Below are 15,167 nucleotides of genomic sequence, written 5' to 3'. Positions count from 1 at the left end.
TTCAGGGAGATAGGACGGGACTCAGATTGCACTTCCAAAGAGCTGGTGCCTTCACTGGGCTAAACAGTCTCTGGTGCTGAATTATATTCGGGCTTAGAGAGCACTTCATTCACATCTTTCAAAGTTTTTCACAAAAAATGAATTGCTTCAAAGCGAGATCCCACAAAACAAAACCAAGACAAAGGGAGAATGTTGGCCAGGGACAGGCAGGACTCCCTGCCCTTCCTCAGATATTGCCGTGCAACCTTCAGTGTCAACCTGAATCAGGCACAGCTTAGACAGCATCAGAATGATAAAGCACCAAACAGCTCAAGTAATCATTACTATGGTATGGAGAAAAGGTCTCATTCACTATTCGCCTTCAGGAAAAATCTTGAATGGAAATAATTCTGGAACAACCAAAGCCTGTGCCAATTTTGAAAAAGAAAGGCAACATTCTGTTGGGCAAGTGGACTAAGGAATGACATCTGGTGACAAATAGCACATCATTTCCTAGGCAGCCTTTTCCACTGAATCAGCAATATGCTGTTGTGGTTCTGTTCGCCGAGCTGGAAGTTTTTGCTGCAAACGTTTCGTTCCCTGGCTAGGGAACATCATCAGTGCTATTGGAGCCTCCTGTGAAGCGCTGCTTTGATGTTTCTTCCGGTATTTATAGTGGTTTGTTCTTGCCGCTTCCGGGTGTCAGTTTCAGCTGTAGTAGTTTGTATGTGGGGTCCAGGTCGATGTGTCTGTTGACGGATGTTCTTGCCGTTTCCGGGTGTCAGTTTCAGCTGTAGTGGTTTGTATATTGGGTCCAGGTCCGTGTGTCTGTTAATGGAGTTTGTGGATGAATGCCATGCCTCTAGGAATTCCCTGGCTGTTCTCTGTCTGGCTTGTCCTATGATGGTAGTGTTTTCCCAGTCAAATTCATGTTCCTGGTTGTCTGAGTGTATGGCTACTAGGGATAGCTGGTCGTGTCGTTTTGTGGCTAGCTGATGTTCATGGATGCGGATTGTTAGCTGTCTTCCTGTTTGTCCTATATAGTGTTTTGTGCAGTCCTTGCATGGTATTTTATAAACTACATTAGTTTGGCTCGTGCTGGCTATTGGGTCCTTTGTTCTAGTGAGTTGTTGTCTGAGTGTGGAAGTTGGCTTGTGTGCCGTTATGAGTCCTAAGGGTCGCAGTAGTCTGGCTGTCAGTTCTGAGACGCTCCTGACGTATGGTAGTGTGGCTAGTCCTTTTGGTTGTGGCATGTCCTCGTTCCGTGGTCTATCTCTTAGGCATCTGGTGATAAAGTTGCGTGGGTATCCGTTTTTGGCGAATACCTTGTATGGGTGTTCCTCTTCCTCTTTTCGCAGTTGCATCAGGACACTATTCAAAAGAGCCACAACACACTGCAGTACACCAGAACTGCGAAAAGAGGAAGAGGAACATCTATACAAGGTATTCGCCAAAAACGGATACCCACGCAACTTTATCACCAGATGCCTAAGAGGTAGACCACGGAACGAGGACATGCCACAACCAAAAGGACTAGCCACACTACCATACGTCAGGAGCGTCTCAGAACTGACAGCCAGACTACTGCGACCCTTAGGACTCATAACAGCACACAAGCCAACTTCCACACTCAGACAACAACTCACTAGAACAAAGGACCCAATAGCCAGCACGAGCCAAACTAATGTAGTTTATAAAATACCATGCAAGGACTGCACAAAACACTATATAGGACAAACAGGAAGACAGCTAACAATCCGCATCCATGAACATCAGCTAGCCACAAAACGACACGACCAGCTATCCCTAGTAGCCATACACTCAGACAACCAGGAACATGAATTTGACTGGGAAAACATTACCATCATAGGACAAGCCAGACAGAGAACAGCCAGGGAATTCCTAGAGGCATGGCATTCATCCACAAACTCCATTAACAGACACACGGACCTGGACCCAATATACAAACCACTACAGCTGAAACTGACACCCGGAAACGGCAAGAACATCCATCAACAGACACATCGACCTGGACCCCACATACAAACTACTACAGCTGAAACTGACACCCGGAAGCGGCAAGAACATCCATCAACAGACACATCGACCTGGACCCCACATACAAACTACTACAGCTGAAACTGACACCCGGAAGCGGCAAGAACAAATACTATAAATACTGGAAGAAACATCAAAGCAGCGCTTCACAGGAGGCTCCAATAGCACTGATGATGTTCCCTAGCCAGGGAACGAAACGTTTGCAGCAAAAACTTCCAGCTCGGCGAGCAGAACCACAACAACGGACACCCGAGCTACAAATCTTCAACCAGACTTTCAGCAATATGCATTTTCAGGAAATTACTGCATCCTAAACAATTTCCCCCTCTACAGAAGCATTTCAACTAATACTTATTTCATAATTTGCCAGTAAATTTTCTTTGTGCTGAACTACAATCTAACTGTTAAATCATCATCATCTCTCTTCCTCAGAAAATTTGCAGACGCACCGGGATCGAACACAAGCCCCACTATTCCCTGCGCCATTCCAATTGTGAAAATTTGATGGAAAGACTACACTGAACTAAAGGTTAAAAGAGGTTCTTCCATTATCAACAAATTATTGTAATCAAACTGTTTTCTTTTTCCAACTGCAAGAAAGAAAGATGACTGCATAACTTTAACTCTCTCTGTTTTGAAATTCCCATAAACACACAGATACACAAAAAGACAAGGCAATACAAGATACAAGTCTTATTGCTGCGGGCAGGGTGGGGGATGGGGAAACAATCAGAGAAGTACATTTCTGGTGCCAGGTTGGATCATCGACATACATAAGTGGTTTTCCGCCTTCCTTCTGTTGGGTCTCACTGGACAATATGCCAAAAATGAAGCTCTGCTATTCCCGGAGTAATTACAAACATTAAATATTTTACAAAATAATGCAAAAAATTCCCAAAATTACCTGCCTGTCTAAAGCTAAGCAACCAGAAAACATGGACCCAAGTTTTAGTACTCAACAAGAATTACAATTTAATAAAATAATTCGATTCCAGCTACAGGTAAACAATATAAATCGTTGTAAACTCCCCTAATTCACACGACAAAAAAAATGAAATTGGTGTTCTGGGTGAAGGGGAAGACCAGGGAAGCAGTCTAACAGTATCTGTCCACAAGATTCACAGAGATGAAATATTTGCTTGATAAGACCAGCTGTGTCCTTCAAAGTTTATTTTCCTGGTACTTTTTACTTCCTTGCCGGAGGTAATTGCGATTGGTTCATAAGCTATAAAATTTCTATTATACCGATTGAATGCAGCAACTTACAGCAACTGGTGTGAGAAAAATAGCTATCTTTCACATCCACAAACTACTCAGCTACCCAGGTGTGAACCACAGAGTTCTTGGCAGGCTGACGGCTTATGTGGTCTTACTCCACAAACCAATCAGCTACTTGTTGCTGGCCACATACACCCCTAGAGTCAGCCTGTATGCAACCAGCCTCCAACCCACTGGCAACACCGGCAACACCATTTAATATGCAATTTCATTAGGCGGAGGGGGTACTGCAGATGCTGGAGATTAGAGTGGTGCTGGAAAAGCACAGGTCAGGCAGCATCCAAGGAGCAGGAAAATCAATGTTGCAGGCAAAAGCCCTTCATCAGGAACCTTTTGCCCGAAAAGTCGATTTTTCTGCTCCTCGGATGCTGCCTGACCTGTGCTTTTCCAGCACCACTCTAATCTTTATTCAATTTCATTAGCTCGTTTTCAGAAAGTGAGGCAATACCTTCCACAATCCCTTCATTTTAAAATAGTCCTGTTGCCATTTTAGTCCACAATCAAAAATAGAAACACATAATGTTTTCATTTCTTTCAACTTCTTCCGATTCTTTGCTAACGATCCGAGTTGTGGAAACACTGAGTCCATCTTTCAATCACCGCTTGATGGGTTCACCCTTTCATCGTCTCTGGGGTGGTTTTTCCCTTTCTTCCTTTCACAGGAGATTTGTTCAAAAAAAAACAGTTTACTGGGAAATGGTGAAAACAGCTAATGTTGTTACTTGTCCACACAGGGAGAGAGATTTAGTTGCAGGCTGAATGTTTCTACTTATTATCCAAACACAAGGCTGTAGCCACCTGCCCAGGAACCAATAATATGCTGAGTTCTCTTGAACAGAAACCACTAGGCCTGATTGTGTCTGGGCAGAATGGGCAGGTTTTGTCCTGAATGCACACCCACAGAGCCTATGTGTCTACCAGTCTCTTCTACACTTGGATTAAGGGAACAGAATTAGGAGATCTCAACGAATTCCTCCAACTCAATTTCACAACTGCAACATCCTCTTCCACAGTTGGCCTGATTTGAAACAGCATATTTTCTCATTTTTAGTTCACAGTGCAAAAATAAAAACACAGTCTTGAGAGCACATAATCTCATTTTGTCAATGACTTAAAAGCATGTGTCCTTTAGTTTTGCTCATCTTTTCCCTTCATTCACTATTGCTTTACTCAGATGCTCACTCACCTTATTTGTGGTTCACAGCCTCTTTCGGATATCCACTTGTCTACCAGCAATAAAGTGTTCCTGGCAAGGCCAGTGGGGAATTTAAGTCAACCGCACCATTGCACACATTGTTCAGAATCACCCTGAACCTACAGACTGGGAAACACATTGGTCTCTCCCGGTCGAGACCATTCAATCCAGACTGAACTTCCTTTCTTGCTGAGTTCTAACATGACCTGGGTTCAGATCAACTTGGAGTCAGCTCTATGAATCGTAGGGATCAGTGGCACAAAACTCTCCTCTTTTCACTGATGCACCACATAAATAACGATGAGTATGAATGTGGAATTCTCTCTCTTACAGATGCAGATGCTCTCCAGAGGCTGGGGTATAGAGGGAGTTTTGCTTTGCTCTTCATTGAGCCATACAACAGCTTGATGCAAACATCAAAATAAAACAGGTCGGTTTCCGAACTTCACTAAAGGGAAGAGAACTTCATTAGGACAAAATGGAGAATTTCAAAAATTAGGTGAGCTACATCAAGCTGGATTGGAAAGAGTGCAACTAACTTTGTTTTGGCAAACTTACTTACACTATGTACATCTAACTGACTGTATAAGGGTGAGATTATAGGGAAGCAAATTCAGTTCCATTAGCGTGTGTTTATTACAGAGAATGAATTGTGAAACTGTTGGTAAAGTCAATGCCTGAAATTCTTTACATTTTTTGTATTTACATGGTGTATTTGCAAAACTAAATGAAAGCAGTTTCAACCTAGCTCATGAACACCGCTTTTAATGTTTCCTTTCTTTGTTATTGCTATTTAAGCATTGATCAACAGAAAGAACTAGCTTTACACTAATAAGGAACTTTAGACGTCACCCCTTCACTATCTCTGCAGCCCTCCTCTAGTCTGGCAATCCCTCAGCACACATTGGCACTTCTTTAGCTCTGGCCTCTGATTTGTACTGCTTCACCAATGGTGGCTGTGTGTTTAGCTGCTTTAGATCACAAACTCTGAAATTCCTCCTAAAACTTCAAACTTTCTCTCCTCCTTCAATATACACCTTAAAACCCAATGCTTTCCCTTCATATCTCTTGATGTAGTGCAGTGTCAGGTATTGTTTAACAATACTCCTGCGAAACATTGTCCTGCATATTATTCTGAGATTATATCCTCTGATCCGAGGTTCTCTCACAAGGAAAACAACTTTTCCACTTCCAAGTCCCTGAAGAATCTTGTATGTTTCATTCTTCTAAAATTCAGTAAGTACACACCCAACCTACTCAACCTCCCCTCATAAAGCAGTCCCTCCATACTCCGTATTAGCCAGTAAACCTTCTCGAGACTGCCTCTAGGTTGACTCCAAATGCCTGGATATCCTTCCTTAGATAAGAGGCCCAGAACAGTTGACCATGATCTAATTGTAGGTTGATTAGTGCCTTCTATAATTTAAGCAAAAGTCCTTTCTTTTATACTCTATTCACTTTGAAATAAAGGTCAATATTCCAGCTGCTTTCCTATTAATCATGGAACTTGGATGCTAGCCTTTTTTGTGCTTAATGCAATAAGATTCCCGAATTCTGTAGCTTTCCGGTCTTTCTCGATTTAAATAATATTCTGCTCCTCTATTCTTCCTGGCAAAGTACATAACCTCATATTTCTCCACATTCTAGAGCGCCCAGCAAGTTTTTGCCCATTTTTCACTCAACTGATCTATATCTCTCTGTATAGTCTTAGTGTTTCCAGCTCACCACTTACTTGCCCATCTACTTTGTGTCAGCCGCAAACCTGGCCATCACACATCCACTTTCTTCATTCAAGTCACTGTTCTATATTGTAAATATTCTGGTGCCAGCACAGATTCCCTGTGGCATTCCACTAGATACAAGGTGGCATCCTGAAAATGACCCCCGAGCCAAACTCTCCGTTTCTTATTAGTTGGCAAGTCATCTAACCATGTTAACATACTACCTCCAGAACACCCGCTCTCATCTTAAGTCGCCTAATGTGCAGTATCTTACCAAATATCTTCTGACAATCTAAATATATGACATCCACTGCTACCCCGTTATCCATCCTGTTACCTCCTCAAAGAATTCTAACAAACTTGTCAGGCACGATTTCCCCTTCAAGAAGCGACACCAACTCTACTTGCCCATATTATTTACTCCTAAATGCTTCATTCGAAATGCTATATTTTTATAATTGAACTCTAATATTTCCCCAGTAACAGATGCTATACATCCCAGTCAGGGAATACTTCAGCATTTAAGGACATTCAGCCTCCAATCTTTGGGTAAGCGTCCTCCAAGGCAGCCTTCAAGATACACAACGCAGAATTGTTGAGCGAAAACTAATCGCCAAGTTCCATACCCATGAAGACAGCCCCAGCTGTAATCTTGGTTTCATGTCGCACCACATGTAACCTCTTAATTACTGTTCTGTATTTTTAAAATCTTCCTTATTGTCCTGTTTTGACATCATAGTAAGTAACTTATGATCTCATTTCCCTAATTAGTTTGTACAATTTTGGATTACTTGTTAGTTTGATTAGACCTTTAACATTTGGCTTATGCCCAAAACGTCGAATCTCCTGCTCCTTGGATGCTGCCTGACCTGCTGCGCTTTTCCAGCAACACATTTTCAGCATTTGGTCTAACATGTTATTCCAGCCATTTGGTTTGTCTCCAACACTATCTTATTTTTCATTTTTTGTATTGATCTCTCAGCCTCAATTATTTGGATCATAGGTCATCCCTTCATTTACTATTCAGTTTACTCACTCCATGTGACACTTCTGATCATCTGCAGTGACTTGGTATTCAGCCTGTTGACACTCTATTCATACCATGTGTATGAACTTTTGATCTCTCTGCTATAAATTGTGCCTGTATGCTTCTCTTTGCTTCACCTGACGAAGGAACACAGCTCTGAAAGTTTGTGATTTCAAATAAACCTGTTGGACTATAACCTAGTGGCATGAGACTTCTGACCTTGTCTACCCCAGTCCAACACTGGCCCCTTCACACCATGAGATACTGAAAGGAGTTCTTGCCATCTGACTTGACATTATTCAAAGTTAATTTAGTGTACTAGGTCCAACCATCTGTAGCATCTTCCTCAATGCCCTTCTATACAACATAGAACATTACAGCACAGTACAAGCCCTTCAGCCCTTGATGTTGCGCTGACCTGTGGAACAATCTGAAGCCTATCTATCCTACACTATTCCATTTTCACCCATATGTTTATCCAATGACCATTTAAATGCCCTTAAAGTTGGCGAGTTTACTACTGTTGCAGCCAGTGTGTTCCATGCCCCTTATACTCTGAGTAAAGAAACTACCTCTGACATCTGTCCTATATCTATCACCCCTCAATTTAAAGCCATAGTGCCCTTGTCCAAAAGAATTTAACCCTTTGCAGACAATATTCAACAATATTACCATTACTGAACACCCACTGTTAACATCCTGTAGGTACTTATTTACCAGAAATTGTACTGGACCAGCAATACATCTGCTATACCCACAAGAGCAGGTCAGAGTCAGAGAATTCTGAGAAGCATCACGTTCCAAAGCCCTGTCCACCATTGACAATGCACAGGTCAGGTGCATGGTGAAATAGACTGACATGAGACTGGCTCCAACACCACAAAATAAAATCTGATACCATGCAGGATAAAGCACTTGAATGGCAATCCACCCACTATCAACATTTACTCCCTTCATCACTGACACACAGCAGCAGCAACATGTAGAAAGTGCAGGATGAACTGTGGGCACTCATTAAGACTCCTCAACAGCACCTTCCATATCTGTGTCCTTGATCAGCTAGAAGACAAAACACAAATAGGAACAGCACCAACAGCAAGTCCTTCTCCCAATCTCGCACCAACCTGCTATGGAAATTTTTTTGATGATGATTAGATTCCCTGCAGTGTGGAAACAGACCCTTCGACCCAACAAGTCCACACCGACCCTCCGAAGAGCAACCCACCCAGATCCATTCCCCTACATTTATCTCTGACTAGTGCACCTAACACTATTTAGCATGGCCAATTCACCTAAGCTGTACATGTTTTGGACTGGGGGAGGAAACCAGAGTAGCTGGAGGAAACCCACACAGACACGGGGAGAATGTGCAAACTCCACACAGACAGTTGCCCCAGGTGGGAATTGAACCTGGGTCCCTGGCGCTGTGAGGCAGCAGTGCTAACCACTGAGCCACTGTGCCACCCTAAATGCTGTCAATTCCTCACCATCATTGAATCAAAATCCTGAATCTTCCATCCCAACAGCTCCTGCCCAAGATGGACTGCAACAGATCAAGATGGCAGCTCAGTATCATATTATCAAGGACAATAAATACTGGCCTAGCCATCGATGCCTATGCCCCATGAAATAACTTTTAAAATATCGGTCAAGATAACAAAATAGAGCTGTATTTCTTTGCTGCCTCTAAACGCAACAGTGGGTATTTTGAGTGGTGAACAGACTGCACATACATGTGAAAACGGAGGAAGTGATATCAAAAGAAAACAACAGTTCCACAGCCTGGAGAGGCCATTCCTACAGGTAAAGCTCAACAATTAATATAAAGTATTACAACCTCCAAGAAAATGAAAATAGAATAATTTACCATCCCTTAGGCCAATACTGAAAGACAACAGAGATACAGCGTAAACTTCAGGAACCATGATTGTGGAAGCAAAATGTTTCTGCAAAACCAAGTTACCCCACATTTAAATATATTTCTTGTCTTATTAACTTCTGGCAAAGAGAATATTGGCTCATTTTCTGGTTTCCCTGGATGTGACTCCCTCTTTCTTCTCTAATTCTATCCTTCCCTTTTCTTAAACATCCTACTTTCCCGTCCAATTTGCTCTCCTCTACACCACCTTCCATACTACATCCAGCTCTTCCTCTTGCCTCCCTTTCACTCTCTTGATTTATAACTCTCTCTCCCCCCTCCCTTCATTGACTCAATCAGCATCACCTTCTCATCTGCTCCGTCCACCCTGACTCACTCTGTCTAAATTCTGCTCCTCCCTCCTATTTCCCCCTCCTCATCCAAACCAACCCAACCCCTAACCACTCCTCCCCCTCACAATCTCTCACTTTCCTCCTCCCTTCTCCCCCCACCCACTCCTCATTATCTCTGTAACCCCCTCACCCACCCTCCTCATCACTCTCGCCGCTCTCACTTGACCTCAGCCTCCCCCCTCACACTATCCCTCACTCCCCCTTCTCCTCCCTCCCTCCCTCAGTCCCCCTTCCACCCCCACACACCTCCAGCCCCTTCTCCTCTCACACACTCACACTTTCCCTCCCCCCTTTGCCACCCCCACACTCCTCCCCCCCTTTTGCCACCCCCACACTCCTCCCCCCCCTTTTGCCACCCCCACACTCCTCCCCCCCTTTTGCCACCCCCACACTCCTCCCCCCCCTTTTGCCACCCCCACACTCCTCCCCCCCCTTTTGCCACCCCCACACTCCTCCCCCCCCTTTTGCCACCCCCACACTCCTCCCCCCCCTTTTGCCACCCCCACACTCCTCCCCCCCTTTGCCACCCCCACACTCCTCCCCCCCCTTTGCTAGCCCCACACTCCCCCCCCTTTGCCACCCCCACACACTCCTCTTCCCCCTTTGCCACGCCCACACTCTTCCCTCACACTCACCAGGGGGAGGCCGCTCATCCCCCTGTTGATGTCAAATCCTCTCCTCCACCGTCTCTCTCCGCTTGGACCGGAAACGGTCTGGTCCGCCCCGCTCTCTCTTCCGGGTCCCCCGCGGACACCCAGAACAAACATTCCGCCCGGACCGGCGGGGCGGGGACACCGTGTGCCCTGTGCAGGGAGAGCCCTGACATCACCTGCTGCCTGTCATTGGAAAAGGCGTAAATAATTCCCTTAAAATTACAATAAACCTGAAATTATCCCAAAAGAGTAACAGAGATGGAATAAAACTTGTTGAAAATATATCTGCATCCTTCCAAAATGAATATTCATCATAAAACATCATGTGTTCATTCATTTGTATGTGTCCACATCAATGAAACATTGTGGGAATGTTAATGGTCTAACAGAGAGACCACAATATTCTTTAAGCAAGAACTTAATTTTTGAGATTTGGAGGAACTGGTGTACAAAGTTAAAAATTACACAACACCAGGTTATAGTCCAAGAGGTTTATTTGGAAGCACTAGCTTTTGGAGCGCTGCTCCTTCATCAGGTGGTTGTGAAACAGGATCACAAGACACAGAATTTATAGCAAAAGATTATGATGACACATTGAACAAATCTAGATTGCTAAGTCTTTCATCTTTCAGAATGGATTTGCTGGTTTTGGTTCTTTAATATGTAAATCTCAGAACTTCTTTTAAGTCACATTCTTAAGATAACTTGCGGTTTTAGAACAATAGGTGACATCTCAGCTCAGACAATGCCTTAAAGATTTGAGTCAGACCAATCTTAAATCAAAGGTGTGGTGCTGGAAAAGCACAACCGGTCAGGACATCCTGACCTAGGACAGGAGAATCGATGTTTCAAGCACAAGCCCTTCATCAGGAATGAGGGGTGGCCCAAGGGGGCTGAGAGATAAATGGGAGGGGGGGGGTGGGGCTGCGGTCTGTAAGGTAGCTAGGAATGCGATAGGTAGATGAAGTTGGGCGTGACGGTGATAAGTCAGAGAGAAGAGTAGAGCAGACAGGTGGGAAGGAAGATGAACAGGTCAACAGAGCGGTGCCAAGGTTGAATATGGGAAAAGGTGGAGGGAGGGGAAATGAGAAAAATGGTGAAATCCACATTGATCTAGTGTGGTTGGAGGGCCTCATTCTTCCTCCATGAGTTGGTGATAAGGGTTTGGTGGTGGAGGAGGCCCAGGACCTGCAGATCCTTGGCAGAGTGGGAGGGGGAGTTAAAGTGTTTGGCCGCAAGGCGGTGACGTTGTTTTGTGCATATGTCTTGAGTCAGACATGTTCTATGTCCAAAATAGAATTTACAAATATATGGACTGACTACTTGCAGTTCTGCATTTTTTGAAGAAAATAAAATGCACCTGCAAATACAAATTCACCCCATAGCCTTATATGTGTATATGTATGAGAGAGAGCTTATCTATGAGAGAGGCTCTGCGTGAGTGTGTGAGTATATAAGAGTGTGTGTGAGAGAGTGTGTAGTGTAGTGGGGTCCCCTGTAGTGTGACATGAACCCAAGGTCCCGGTTGAGGCCCTCCCTATGGGTACCAAACTTGGCTCAGTACCCATGAGGATACAGAGGCTCATACCTATGCACACTCTCTCACTCTTCCATACTCACACACTCACGCAGACCCTCTCACATACACAAGCTATCTCTCATACGCACACATACACCTCCCACACTAACACCCTTTCACAGGCTGATACTGCATCACACTCACACACACACACACACTTTACCAAGCTTGCACACATGCAAACACACTCTCACGTGCACTCACCTGTGCATACTCACAAGAACACATGCACACTCTCACTCTCCTGCATTCGCACACACATATAAGTTTATGGGGTGAATTTGCAGAATTATAGAACATAGAACATGGAACAGTACAGCACAGAACAGGCCCTTCAGCTCACAATGTTGTGCCGTCCATTAATCCTCATGTAAGGTAATGTGTGAACCTTCAAATTTCTGTGACCATATGCATGTCCAACAGTCTCTTAAATATCCCCAATGATCTCGCTTCCACAACTGCTGCTGGCAACGCATTCCATGCTCTCACAACTCTGTGTAAAGAACCCACCTCTGACATCCCCTCTATACTTTCCGCCAAACAGCTTAAACCTATGACCCCTCGTGTTAACAATTTCTGCCCTGGGAAAAAGTCTCTGGCTATCAACTCTATCTATGCCTCTCATTATCTTGTATACCACAATTAGGTCCCCTCTCTTCCTTCTTTTTCCAATGAAAAATGTCTGAGCTCAGTCAACCTCTCTTCATAAGATAAGCCCTCCAGTCCAGGCAGCATCCTGGTACACCTCCTCTGAACCTTCTCCAAAGCATCCACATCTTTTCTATAACAGGGCGAACAGGATTGGACGCAGTATTCTAAGTACAGTCTAACCAAAATTTTATAGAGTTGCAACAAGATCTCATGGCTGTTAAACTCAATCCCCCTGTTAATGAAAGCCAAAATACCATATGCTTTCTTCACAACCCTGTCTATTTGGGTGGCAATTTTAAGGGATCTATGTACCTGCACACCAAGATCCCACTGTTCCTCCCCACTGCCAAGAATCCTATCCTTAATCCTGTACTCAACTTTCAAATTTGACCTTCCAAAATGCATCACTTTGCATTTATCCAGGTTGAACTCCAACTGCCACCTCTCAGCCCATCTCTGCATCCTGTCAATGTCACATTGCAGCCTACAACAGTCCTCTATACAGTCAATGACAGCTCCAATCTTTGTTTTGTCTGCAAACTTGCTAACCCATCCTTCAATCTCCTCATCCAAGTCTTTCATAAAAATTACAGAGTAGAAGCCCAAGAACAGAGCCCTGTGGAACACCACTCACCACTGACTTCCAGGCAGAATACTTTCCTTCCACTACCACTCGCTGTCTTCTGTCGACCAGCCAATTCTGTATCCAGACATCTAAATGTCCCTGTATCCCATTCCTCCTGACCTTCTGAACCAGTGTACCATGGGGAACCTTATCAAATGCCTTCCGAAGTCCATATACACCACATCCACTGCTCGACCTTCATCAACTTGTCTAGTAACATCCTCAAAGAACTATATAATATATAATATATAACTATATATAACTAAATTGTACTTGCAAATATATTCTATTTTGCTCAAAAAATGCTGAACCTGCAAGTAGTCAATGTAGGCAGTCAATCTATATAACATTTGTAAATTGCACTTTGGAAGCACAGCCATTCTGACTTCAGATTGGCCTGACTCACACCTTTAAGGCATTGTCTGAGTTGAAATGTCACCTTTTGTTATAAAACCTGACATTATCTTGAGAATGTGACTTAAAAGAAGTTCTGGGATTTACATTTTAAAGAACTGAAACCAGAAAATCCATTCTGAAAGATGAAAGACTTAACAATCTATGTTTGTTCACTGTATCATTCCAATCTTTTGCTATAAATTCTGTGTTTTATGATCCTGCTTCTCAACCACCTGATGAAGGAGCAGCGCTTCAAAAGCTAGTGCTTCAAAATAAACCTCTTGGACTGCAACCTGATGTTATGTGATTTTTAATTTTAATTTTTGAGGTTATAGTAAACTCAGATTCTAAATCGGAGTATTAAAATAATAGAGGAGAAAGTGAGGTCTGCAGATGCTGGAGATCAGAGCTGAAAATGTGTTGCTGGAAAAGCGCAGCAGGTCAGGCAGCATCCAAGGAACAGGAAATTCAACGTTTCGGGCATAAGCCTGATTCCTGATGAAGGGCTTATGCCCGAAACGTCGAATTTCCTGTTCCTTGGATGCTGCCTGACCCGCTGCGCTTTTCCAGCAACACATTTTCAGCTATTAAAATAATAGAATTACTCAGTACAGAAGAGGCTCTTTGATATATAGATTCTTCTGCCTTCTACACCCTCCAACTAAGTGACACTCGGGGCAGCTAAGTGTTATGTTCATAGTTTAATGTGGTGCTATACAGGCTATTAACTTTTTTATTGCTATTCACATCTGCACTGTGTGACCTGAATGTTGAGATTTTCAACATAGTGTGATTTGCCTCAGGCACCACACCCTGCCTGAAACCTACAGGCCACTGGAAATAAAATGCAGTGTTGATTGTAACCAGTTTCTCTAGCTGAAAAGTGTCTGACCATCCAAGTGTTTTCTACCTTTAACACATAATCTGAACCTTTGTGGATGTTTCCTGCCATTGCTCAAGCCCTTACTTAATGGAGGGATATTGCAGCTCTATTGATCAGTTGTAAACACAAATAGCAATGAGAATCTGGATTAGAAGAATAATATTTTAAATTAATGGCCATTCTTGTGAAACTATTACCCCCATTAAAATTGTTTGAAGTGTATCCAGGTAGGGCAGTCTGACACCAACTCAGAATACCATCCTGTAAAACTGGTGAATAACACAGTGAAATAAGACAAAAAAACTGTGTTTGCTGGAGATCTGAAACAAGCAAGAACAGAAATTGCTGGAGAAACTCAGCAGGTCTGGCAGCATCTGTGGTGAGAAAACAGAGTTAACATTTTGAGTCCAGTGATGCTCAGAACTATGGTGAATAATATACATTGTCTGCTTGGTTTTGTGTGCTTCAAAATGTATGACCAGGATGTTCATTTCCAACCATTACTGTTTTTTTACTAGCTTTTCCCTGTGTGGATTGGGGCTGGGGGGAATGCAAGCACAAATTGGGGAGTGATTAGTGTCTGGCTGAAGTGAGTTCCTCAGAAGCTGACTGTTGTGAAGGTAGAATGCTTGAATGACCTGCAGTGTACTCTTCTGAGTGAAATACAACAAGCTGATTGAAGATAACTATACACAAAGTTGTTAAGACAGACATCTTATTTCAAGCCCTATAGACCAGATCTATGTGATCGGACATCAAAATAACATAGGTCCTTTTAGGTATTGCTCGGTTGCTATACTTAAAGTAAAAGCACAGTTCTTGTTTCACTGTCTTTGGATGAAATCATTCTT

The 15,167-nt window shown here is 43.4% G+C and overlaps 1 protein-coding gene across 1 annotated transcript in view; it reads right to left on the bottom strand.

Moving 5' to 3' along the window:
• The window catches only part of LOC132822815 (ubiquinol-cytochrome-c reductase complex assembly factor 1), a 127,898-nt gene extending 117,650 nt beyond the window's left edge, over positions 1-10,248 (bottom strand). The window contains exon 1 of the mRNA XM_060836169.1: positions 10,165-10,248. Coding sequence (XP_060692152.1) covers positions 10,165-10,182 — 18 coding nt within the window. The 5' untranslated portion in view covers positions 10,183-10,248. The remainder of the gene's footprint in view (positions 1-10,164) is intronic.
• Between the last annotated feature and the right edge of the window lie 4,919 nt (positions 10,249-15,167).

The sequence above is a fragment of the Hemiscyllium ocellatum genome, chromosome 15 (assembly GCF_020745735.1).
Source record: "Hemiscyllium ocellatum isolate sHemOce1 chromosome 15, sHemOce1.pat.X.cur, whole genome shotgun sequence".
In the NCBI taxonomy this organism is placed as follows: Eukaryota; Metazoa; Chordata; class Chondrichthyes; order Orectolobiformes; family Hemiscylliidae; genus Hemiscyllium; species Hemiscyllium ocellatum.
The sequence above is the reverse complement of the archived record's forward strand: the minus strand, read 5'-3'. Positions and strand labels throughout refer to the sequence as shown.